Here is an 11426-nt window from a genome sequence, read left to right on the forward strand (position 1 = left end):
ACTTAAGGCTTATTTTCCTTATCTTTTTTTTTTTTTTAATGTTATGTATTTTTGAGAGAGAAAGAGAGACAATGAGCACGAGCAAAGGAGGGGCACAGAGAGAGGGAGATATAGAATCTGAAGCAGGCTCCAGGCTCTGAGCTGTCAGCATAGAGCCCAACATGGGCCTCGAACTCACATGCTACAAGATCATGACCTGAGCTGAAGTCCGAAACTTAACCGACTGAGCCCCTTATCTTAAAAACATGGGTAGAAACTCAACTCAAGTCAACTTAAAAGGGGTGTTGTAAAAATTACATAAAATAATCCCCTTTCTGTGTGGTTGTTTCTTTCTCATCAGTTAAAGCTTAGCTCAGATGCCATCTCCTCAGAGACTTTCCCTGAACCCCTGGAGTTCAGTAATTCCTCGTTCTTCTCAGGCAGTTTACTGCTTTGTGCTATTTTTATTGACTTCTTAGCATCAATATCTAAAATTGTTATTTAAATAGTTGTTTCTGTGTTCGCTGTATTTTCCCTGTATGATAAAGTAAGCCCAAGGATCATTTATATCCTTAGTAGATGCCTAGTAAATATCTGATCAGTTAACGCATGAATAAGGTGTTCAGCACTTAGTATGGTCCCTCTCACTTACTGCATCTTGTTAACTGGAAGTTATTGAAATTATTCCTCTGATTCATCACAGTGTGTGGCATTGATGGCTATAAGAAAGTTAGTTCTAGCATCCAGGGATCTCTTAGTCTAGTGGTGGGAACTGACGTGTAAGTAGTCATAATGTAATGTGATAAAGAGAATAATGGATCTGTTTTCTAAATACTTTTGGAGCACAAAAGAGGGGGACGTTAACTGTGTGTTCAGAGAAAGCATCCCAGAGATGGTAACAGTACAGCTAGGGTCTAAGTGATGATTAGAAGTTTCTCTGGGGAGAAAAGTAGGGATGGACTTTCAAGGAACAGACAAAGTGAGCAAGAAGTAATCGAGTTTCTAGGAGAGAAGTGACATGTTTGGCCAGGATAAATGAGAGGTAAAAATGCTGAAAAAGTGAGGGCAGATTATGAAGTTCTCTGTGGTTTGCTAAGGTATTTGGACCTTCTTATTCTGTTGGCAGTAAGGAACCATTAAAAGTTTTTAAGCAGGGGAATAATATGGTCTGATTTACGTGTTAGGGACAGAGTTTTCTTGTGGCAGATGTACTGGGAGAGACCAGTGTTAAGGCAGTTGCATTCATCTGAGAGAAGAGAGAGAGGATGAGGGTGTAGGGATAGGGATGAAGATGAGACTCAATTTAAGAAATACTTGTAGACCTAGCAGGGAGTGGGTGACTGACTGAACGTCTAGGATGTGAAGAAGTGAAGGATTATTCCAAGTTACAAGGATGGTGTCCGAGACCTAAACAGGGAGACAGGAAAGGAGCTGTTGGAGGAAGGAACTAACGCATTTCACTTAGGACTCATGGCCTTGAGGTGTACACAGTTCAGCCTAAGACCCTGAGGTCTGAATATAGCAGGTACTATACTTTATTTCCCTTGGGTCACACAGAGGTTCCTTTCATGAGAACTCTCAGGGAGGAGCAGGCTAGAGTGGAGGCAGTAATACCCCATTTTAGAGAGTAGGGGTTGAGGTGGTGGGATGATTAAAACAGAAACAAGAAACTGTTAAGTGTGGGTACTAGAGGTGTGGGTGTGGGGATTAGTCGTTACTTTTTATTTAATACCTGTGTCAGTTACCAATGCTGTATCACAGATTACAAATTTAGTGTCTTACTGCTTTTATTGTCTCATAGTTTCTGTGGGTCAGGGAGTTTGGGCCTGGGTTGGCTGGCTTCTCTGCGTCAAAGTCTCACTGGGTTGCACTCTGTATTTGGCTGGGGCTGAGGTCTCATCAGAGGCTCATCTGGGGAAGAATCTGCTTCAGAACTCACATAGGTTGTTGGCAGGACTAAGGCTGCCTCAGCCCCTAGAGGTCTCCTCCAGTTCCTGATCATGTGGGTTTCTCCTTTGTGGTAGCTCGATTCCTTACTGCCATCCAAGGACAAAGAAACTCAAGAGCAAGTCTGCTAGCAAGATGGAGTCTTATAACATAATCACCATAATCACGCTGCATCCCTGTGCCATATTTTACTGGTTAGAAACAGTTTGCAAGTCCCACCCACACTCAAGGAGAAGAAATTGTGAAAGGATATGAACATCAGGAGCCAGGGGCCATGGGTACCACCTCACGTCTATCTGTTACAGTACCTTTCTCTAATATTTTATATTTTGTAGCTATTTTATATATGTTTTAAGTAAACATTTTGCAAAGCTAAGCCTCGTAAAAAATAAATAAAGTCTAAGAGAATCTTTAGTTTACTAAATTCGTATTGGCTAAAAAGATTACTGGCTTCAGAGAAGAGGGTGAGATGGTAATCCTAGAATATTATCTATGACTCTTTAGCATTTCAAAAGCCCTCAGTCTCAAACTGGAATGCAGAACCCTCAATTCATCTGGGTTACTCTCAACCCAATGTGGACCTGTTATTTGATTCATTGAAACCCTGTCAGCTTATACTCCTCCTCTTATGAGTTTTGTAAGGAAGTACTCTCTGTTTATCTAAACACACTTATTTTAAGCTTCCTTGGCCCTAATGTGCAAACATCTGATTAACAAGTAACAGGTTTGTCATGTCTTATTTCTTTCATAATTTTAAAGAGTGAGCTTAAGCTTTTCTTCTTTTTCCCTTAAAAATGATTATAAAAAGGGGGCGCCTGGGTGGCTCAGTTGGTTAAGCGACAGACTTCAGCTCAGGTCATGATCTCGCAGTTTGTGAGTTCGAGCCCCACGTCAGGCTCTGTGCTGACAGCTCAGAGCCTGGAACTTACTTCAGATTCTATGTCTCCCCCTCTCTCTACCCCTCCCCTGCTCACACTTTGTGTCTTTCTGTCTCTCAATAATAAATAAACGTTAAACAATTTTTTTAAATGATTATAAAAAGTATTACAAAAGTATGATGAAAAAATGTTTATAAAAAGTATACTTAGGGAGCACCTAAATGGCTCACTTAGAGGAACATGCAACTTCTTGATCTTGGGGTCATGAGTTCAAGCCCCATGCTTGGTGTAGAGGTTACTTAAGTAAATAAATAAAGACATTTTAAAAAGTGTACATTCTCATTGTAAAAATTCAAACAAAGCAGAAAAATATTAAAAAAGCCTAAAATCCCCCTTACAGGTAAATATTTTGTAGATGTATATATGTTAAAGGTATAGGTGTATTTGGTGTGTGTGTGTATGTGTGTGTGTGTGTGTGTGTGTGTGTGTACAATTTTGCATAAACAGTATCATACTAGGTGTAACCTGCTTTTTTTTTTTCAACTGAACAATAATATATTGCAGATATTTTCCTATGGCAGTAAGTATAACTGTGTCATCGCTTAGGGGATCCTTAGAATTCCACTTCTCTATGGATGGCATATTCCCCTGTAATTTTCTTGTTCGCAAGTGAAAGGAAATTCATGCATTTTGCTTTCTTCATTTGATAGCATCCCCTAAATTTGATAATTGAGGTTGCTATTCCTTCTCCTTCTGAAATCAAGTTTCTTGAAATATTTGTCTTCCCTGAACCTGTGATAACTGTGGGAAGCAATTTTGACTTACTTAATTTGTCTCACTTGCTTTGGACTCACAGATTGTTTTGGTGTTCAGTTTTGGCTTTGTTTTACACTAGATAGGGAGAGGGCCCAGAAAGTCTCACTTGGCAGTTTTAAGGTCAACGTGGAGATCATGACTCAATAGCCATTCTAGTTATCTAGTTCTTTTGTCTGCAGAGGCCTCAGGTCACACTTATGTGTGTCTTGGCAGCTCAGACAGCAGGAAGGGGGGTGATGAATGGGTTCCAAGAAGTCAAAAGACAGCAACAACAGGGGCTAAAAAGAGAAAACAAAAAGGAGCATACTGAAGATACTTCTGGAGTGCCTCAGGGTCTCCAGATCTCAGATCAGCCTCTGCCCAATCTGTTGTTCTCTGCCATGGGGCCTGGGTTTGATGTATTAACTCAGGAAAGACTTACTTGGAGAACACTTTCGCCTTGATGTCACAGGATAAATCACATTACAATAAACTATTCCTGTTCTTTTATGGTATCAAATACTTGAAATAGATGGGCCATGAGCTAGGAGCAGAAGCCTCTGTTATACTAAAATTGTGTTAATTGGGATTGTTACTTTTAAAATGCCTTGTGGCGCATCTCAGAGAAATGCTAATGTGGCATCATGCCACATACCAGCAGTAGATTCAGTTTACCATTGACAATTCAAGTTACGACCTAAGCCAATATGTACTGAAAAAGCCATTGTGTTAGCTCACGTTGAAAAGAAGGCATGGGCACATGTACGTTGACATAATACCATAGGAGATCTGCCCTCTGATCTACATTCTAGCATCTATTACCTACCTTCCCTCTGGGTTCTTCACCCCTTTCCTCTCCTGCTTCTCCTTTCCCCCTCCTGTTTCATCATCTTCTTTTTCCTCCTCCCCCTTCAACCTCACTCAGACAGGCAGGCTCTGTCTTGGTTAATTCATCTCTGTCCAGTGCAGAGGGTCCTTACACGGCAGTTTTGGGTTCAGGCGTTGGTCCAGTTGGAGCCTGGGGAACATTTGTTTTGCTGGAGGTATGTATTTGTTATTCTCAGAGGGAACAGTAGAGGGCACTGTAACTGTCAGATGCTTTTGACTTTTGAGGCCTATCTAGTTTAAGTGAACTATTTTGGTACACTTTTTGTTTCCCTTTTCTTGCTTGCTTGCTTTCTGGCTTTCTGTCTGTCTTTTAAATTTTTTTTGAGGTTTATTCATTTTTCAGAGACAGACAAAGCATGAGTGGGGGAGGGGCAGAGAGAGAGGGAGACATAGAATCTGAAGCAGGCTCCATGGTCTGAGCTGTCAACACAGAGCCTGACACGGGGCTCGAATCCACGGACCATGAGATCATGACCTGAGCTGAAGTCAGATGCTTAACCGACTGAGCCACTCAGGTGCCCCTGTTTCCCTTTGCTTTGCTTTGCTTTGCTTTGCTTTCACACTCTTTGTTTCCCTTTTCTTCCCTCTTCTTTTTCTATTTCCTTTCTTTCTGTAAGAAGATATGTAGGAAAATACTCTTAAAACTGCAATACTATGTAAATTGAAGAAGCTTTATGAAAAAAGTTACATCTAGATCTTGTTAAAACATAAAGCCTGTGTTGCTTCTGAAATCATGTAGAAAAATATAAAGAAATACGTTTATGGTAATAAATAGAATTCTAAATTCATTTTGCTGCTTTCTATGTAAGTTGTTACACATGTTTCAAGTAGCTTTGTACCAAATTTTTTTCTCTGCCTCAATCAAAAGGGAGAATTACCAAGATTTTCATCACACATCTTCATGGAGACCATTTCTTTGGCCTTCCTGGCCTCCTCTGCACAATCAGCCTGCAGAGTGGCTCTGTGGTTACCAAACAGCCTATTGAAATCTATGGCCCTGCCGGGCTTCGGGACTTTATCTGGAGAACCATGGAACTCTCTCACACAGAGCTGGTCTTCCCTTACGTGGTCCATGAGCTGGTGCCTACAGCAGATCAGTGTCCAACAGAAGAACTAAAAGAATTTACGGACGTGAATAAAACAGACAGTCTTCCCAAAGAGGGACAAGGAAGAACTATCCTACTAGACTCAGAAGAAAACTCATACCTTCTGGTTGATGATGAACAGTTTGTTGTAAAAGCATTTCGCCTCTTTCACCGAATTCCCTCCTTTGGGTTTTCAGTCGTAGAGAAGAAACGACCAGGTAAACTCAATGCACAGAAACTGAAAGACCTCGGTAAGTGGTTTTCTTTCTTCTTCTTTTTCTTCTTATCAGTTGAGCTGTTGTTAGCTGAAGCTGTTAGAAGTGTCATAATAACCTTCCTTTCCTCTCTCCCAGGCCCGAAACTGACATTTCTCCACTTATTTCTTTTGCCCAAAGTCTGCTTATTAAGGGAAATTCTTGAGGCCAAAAGATGCTATTCAGACCAAAATCCAAATATATACTTGAATCCTTTTCTCTTCAGCTCCCTGGATCCACATTTTTAGTCTCTCTTATCTTCAGCTAATGCTATCTTGCTTGGGAGGGTGGTTGTTGTTGTCCTAGGTCTAGGCCTTTATTTTTTCATGTCTTCCTTTTGAAATATGCTTTCAGTGACATCTTTGGCCTGAGAATTTTTGCCAGAGTTCTTAACCTTGCAACTGCAACCAGCTACTTTTCTTTCTTTCAGGATTTTCTTTCTTTATCAACTTTGCCTACTCATTCAACCTTGATTAAATTAATTTGATGTTCAGAATACTACGTCTCAATTGTTTTACGTGCCTGGGTTCATCATAGGTGGAAACAAGCATACAGAGATAGACTTGGGCCCCGTCTGAGGTTGTGTACCTCCTCCCTGCCAGGCCATCAAGCATGAGAGGGTCTTCAGCACCTCTCTTGAAGCAGTGTCCAGGTCCTTTATACCTGCAGCATCACCACCTTCCTTGTCATGGCCATGGCCCTATAAAAAGCATGATGGTATCTTCCGTAGATTTGTTTCTTTTTTCTTTTAAATTTACTTGTTTTTGAGAGAGAGAGAGAGAGACAGAGTGCGAGCAGGGAGGGAAAGAGACAGGGAGGGAGACGCAGAATCTGAAGCAGGCTCCAGGCTCCGAGCTGTCAGCACAGAGCCCAACACGGGGCTCGAACTCATAAGCTCTGAGATCATGACCTGAGCTGAATTCAGACACTTAACCGACTGAGCCACCCAGGTGCCCCTAGATTTGTTTCTTTATGCAAACTCTTCCTTCCTCCTCAACTAAAACAAAATGCTAAATAATGAGGAAAAGTGACTTAGGCCAAAGGTATTTTTATTATCTAAAAGCTGTGGAAATACTATTATATTGGGAAACTTTAAATATGATGTATGCTGGAATTAGTGAACACATTCTATTTGTTTATAGGTGTTGTTCAGAGTGATGATCATCAAGTGTTGTTCTATATTAACATAAGATAATTAATATAAGTTTTACCAAACCTAATTTGGTAAACATGGAAGTGCCCCTGCCTATGAAGAAGATTATGTATGATTGGATCTTGTGATCCAAACAATCCCCTCAAACAATTTTTTTAATTAAGTTAGTCGGTTTGTAGGTACTTTGTCATTATTTAAATGGACTCATTAAATTTACTCAAAAGATGAGCTTGTTAAGTAAAGCGGCCTCAAAAACTGTTACTGCTGTTCATAGCCGAGAATCAAAGCTGATAGCTTGACCCTAAGAAGGTCTTAGTGGGACTTAAAAGCTTAAAACTCATCTGACATGTGTGCTTGGGAAATGTTTTAAGTACTAGGGCATCACTAACATCAATAGCCAACGCTGAACTTTTAAAAATGTATAAATATTCCAGCTTTCCACAAGTAGTAAAATATTTATAACGATTATGAAAAGAATTGGATGCCTTTTCCATTTTGGTGCTCTTAAAACAGACTCTCTTAACAAGTCATAAATTCCATTCCCATGATGTGATGTTATCTGCCTCCATCATTAGGTGTTCCGCCAGGTCCTGCCTATGGGAAGCTGAAAAATGGAATTTCTGTTGTTCTGGAAAATGGAGTTACAATTTCTCCCCAAGATGTCTTAAAAAAGCCTATTGTTGGAAGAAAAATCTGCATTTTGGGTGACTGTTCTGGGGTTGTGGGTGATGGAGGAGTGAAGCTGTGCTTTGAAGCAGACCTGTTGATCCATGAAGCGACCCTAGATGATGCCCAGATGGACAAAGCAAAGGAGCACGGCCACAGCACACCACAGATGGCAGCAGCATTTGCAAAGTTGTGCCAAGCAAAGAGGCTAGTTCTGACTCACTTCAGTCAGAGGTACAAGCCAGTTGCCTTGGCCAGAGAAGGAGAAACAGATGGGATTGTAGAACTGAAAAAGCAAGCCGAATCAGTGTTAGATCTCCAAGAAGTGACTCTAGCAGAAGACTTTATGGTGATTGGCATTCCGATCAAGAAATGAAACCCAGGTTCTGGATACATACTGACATATCTGTGAATATGTTCCTGAGCCAACAGCCAAGTTGGTTGTTGTAGTTGGTGGTTGTGCTTCTAGTTTTGGTCTGAAATTATTTGGGTCCTAACCACCCTAAAAAAGGATAGAGCTGCATTGCTGAGCTGATTCAGCAGTGACAGGGAGCAAGCTTTTGGATAATAAATCATTTTAAAAAGAAAAAAACCAGCATCCTTCTTAAAGCCCAAATTTGACGAAACGATAACCTGTTCAGGTATACTTTTTGTTCTGTGGCTGCTGCCTCAGGTGTAAGCCAGTACCCCCATGCAATCCTGGGCTTAGTTTCTGCCCAGGTTTATCGCTGTTGTTGGCACAGTATATAGGGATTGGCCCTTTGGGCTAAAAATGGTATTTTGGCAGTTTGTCGAATCTGTTCATATTATTAACAGGATACAGAGAAATGTAATGAGACATTGGACATGCAGGATTGAAGGTAGCATATTAAATCTGTATTTGTTTGCTGGAATACTGAATGCAGGATCAAGGTAGGTGTTTATCTTCAGTCATTGTTCTATGGAACTTTCTGCTTTGCTGTAAACCTGTGGGTCTCGGCTGGGGGTGATACCACTCCCTTAGAAATTATGGGGATGTTTCTTGTCAAAATGACTCGGGGGCTGGAGAGGGGTACTACTAGAATTTAGTCAGTAGGGACCAGGGATGCTAGATACTAAAAAATTTGAGTCCTGTACAGTGAAAAATTATCTCCCCCCAAAATGCAAATCTCAGGCCTTTTGAAATACACAGCAAGTTAAAACCTATACTCCCAATGTAAATATACTTTATCAAAATTAGTGATGTGAATTGAACTACTGGGTAAGTCAAATTCTGCAGCAAGCATTAAAAACCTAGCTACATGAAGGTATGGGGATTGGAATGTTATGTCAAATATTATTTGACAGAAATGAGCCATGAACTGGAACTTATGAATCTGGAGGTAAAGAAATGATATCTGTTAAACCGAAGTTTAATTTATGTGTCCCTATTAATTAATAATTCTTTGAGCACAGTTTCAATAAGCTAGCTTTTCTTCCTTTTTCCTTCTATCTGCTATGGGGTTATCTCTGACTCATTTGACAGTGTTTCTCAAAATGGGTTACATGGAAAGCTAGTCTCAAGCATAGATTCATTCAGAAGGATTTCCTAATCACATTAGTTTGGGGAACACTTTATGTTGTGTGTCCCTCTGGAGGTGTTCTAGTTCTCGTCAATATATTAAAAACAGTACTGCTTGAGTGATAACAAACCAGTCTTTGGTGCCAGAAAGACCGATTTCAGAGTCCAATTCTGTACCTTATGGTGGTACCTTTGTGGCCTGGTGCAGATTACTTACTCCCTGTCAGCTTCAGCTTGCCCTTGCCCTATCCTTTTCCTTTTCCTTTTCCTTTTCCTTTTCCTTTTCCTTTTCCTTTTCCTTTTCCTTTTCCTTTTCCTTTCCATTTATTTTGAGAGAGGGAGTGTGAGAACGGGGAAGGGGCAGAGAGAGAGGAGAGAGAGAAAATCCCACGTAGGCTGCCCATTGCCAGCGCAGAGCCCGACGCAGGGCTCGAACCCGTGAACCGTTAGATCATAACCTGAGCCAAAATCAAGAGTTGGATGCCTGACTGACTGAGCCCCCCAGGTACCCCTTGCTCATTCTACACTAGGAAAAATAATGAGACCTACCGTGTAGGATTGCTGTGAAGACTAGGAGGAACATAGCATAAGAGGAACATAGCACATGGCTTGAAGGTTGAGAAGTCCTGCAGTAGAGGGGCCTGTCATCTGTTTTGGACCCCTTTCTCAGTCCTGTTTCACCACATACCATCTATGAACATGCAGGAACCTAGAGAATTTCATAGTACACATATTTACAAATTCTGTCATGGTATATACTGTTAAATCCCTTTAGGTTCTTTCTGGGACTTCTCTCACAAAAACTTTTGACTGCTGGTTCTACCCTACTCTAGGCTCCCGGGCCACCAAAGTTTGACCAGCCTAGCATATCTTGGTTTCCGAACTCAGTTAAAACAAGCATTTATTAGACACCTAATGTGTGCCCAACCCTGTACACCACGGACTGGTTGGCAATACTCCTGGGGCTCTTGAGGTTAAAGACTGTAGCTTAATCACCTCTGCATTCTTGGAATTACCCACTCATAAGCACTCAAAAGTGTTTATTGAATGAAATGAGGCCTTGATATCATGACTGCATAAACTATATGGCCTAATGTTGAGGACCTGTGCTGAGCCCATTTCATTATTGCATTTGTCTAAAAAAATTTGGCCACCTGTTTGGTTGTGCTCTGTTCAACTGAGTACCAACTAAGTGCCGGGCTTTACCGTGTTAGAACTACGTAAGTGAATATAAGACACAATTTCAGGCTCAATGTCTGGTGGTAGAGATTACTAGTAAACAAAAGTAAATATACAATTCCTTCTCAGATTCTAATTTTGTAGCCTGGCACTCAATTTTGTTTTTCTTAAGTGTTATTTGGTAACTGATTTGAGCTGTGCCCTTAGAATCAGACCCTATTAATGTATGTGGTCTAAGTCATCAGAGACCATAGGAATGTAAGATTGATCAAACATAGAGTGTCAGTCCATAGTGAGAATTCTTGGGCTCTCTCCTGGCCTAGAATTTTTTTTTTTTAAGTTTATTTATTTTTTTATTTTAAGAGAGAGAGGAGAGAGAATCCCAAACAGGCTCTGCACTATCAGTGCAGAGCCCAATGTGAGGATCAAACTCATGAACCACGAGATCATGAGCCAAAATCAAGAGTCAGACGCTTAACTGACTGAGCCACCCTGGTGCCCCTAGTTTTTTTCTTAATGGTAGGACACATCCTAAGAATTTGTGGAGCTAGAATTAAGAATGAAGATTATACTGGACTTCCCAGAGCCTATAATATGCTCATGGTTGTATGACTCTAAGAGAGGATTAGAATATGTATCGTGCCCCGAAGTTATTTGATCACTGAATCCTTTTTGCCAAGGAACATCTTGGAGCACAGGAAAATACTGTTTCTTAATACTTTTCAAAATTATTATATTTGTATTTTTTACCTGCACTATTTATTGAGTTAATGAATTTCGTATTTACACTTAGTATTTTTTTGTCCTATTTATTTTTTTCATTTATTATTATTGTTGTTATTATTATTATTATTATTATTATTATTAATTTATATCCAAGTTAGCATATAGTGCAATAATGATTTCAGGAATAGAATCCAGTGATTCATCCCCTATGTATAACACCCAGTGCTCATTCCAAAAAGTGCCCTCCTCAATGCCCCTTGCCCATTTAGCCCATCTCCCGCCCACCCAAAACCTCTCCATCAACCTTCAGTTTGTTCTCTCTAAAGTGACATTCTG

General features: G+C 40.5%; 1 protein-coding gene across 6 annotated transcripts in view; it reads left to right on the forward strand.

The window, feature by feature from the left end:
- ELAC1 (elaC ribonuclease Z 1) overlaps nt 1-9482 on the forward strand; it is a 28183-nt gene extending 18701 nt beyond the window's left edge. For all 6 annotated transcript variants that reach the window (XM_042911174.1, XM_042911172.1, XM_042911173.1 and 3 more), the window contains exons 3-4: nt 5356-5823; nt 7555-9482. In XM_042911174.1, the coding sequence (XP_042767108.1) occupies nt 5356-5823; nt 7555-8021 (935 nt within the window). In that variant the 3' untranslated portion in view covers nt 8022-9482. The remainder of the gene's footprint in view (nt 1-5355; nt 5824-7554) is intronic.
- Nucleotides 9483-11426: the final 1944 nt, after the last annotated feature.

This window comes from Panthera leo, chromosome D3 (assembly GCF_018350215.1).
Source record: "Panthera leo isolate Ple1 chromosome D3, P.leo_Ple1_pat1.1, whole genome shotgun sequence".
NCBI classification, from domain to species: Eukaryota; Metazoa; Chordata; class Mammalia; order Carnivora; family Felidae; genus Panthera; species Panthera leo.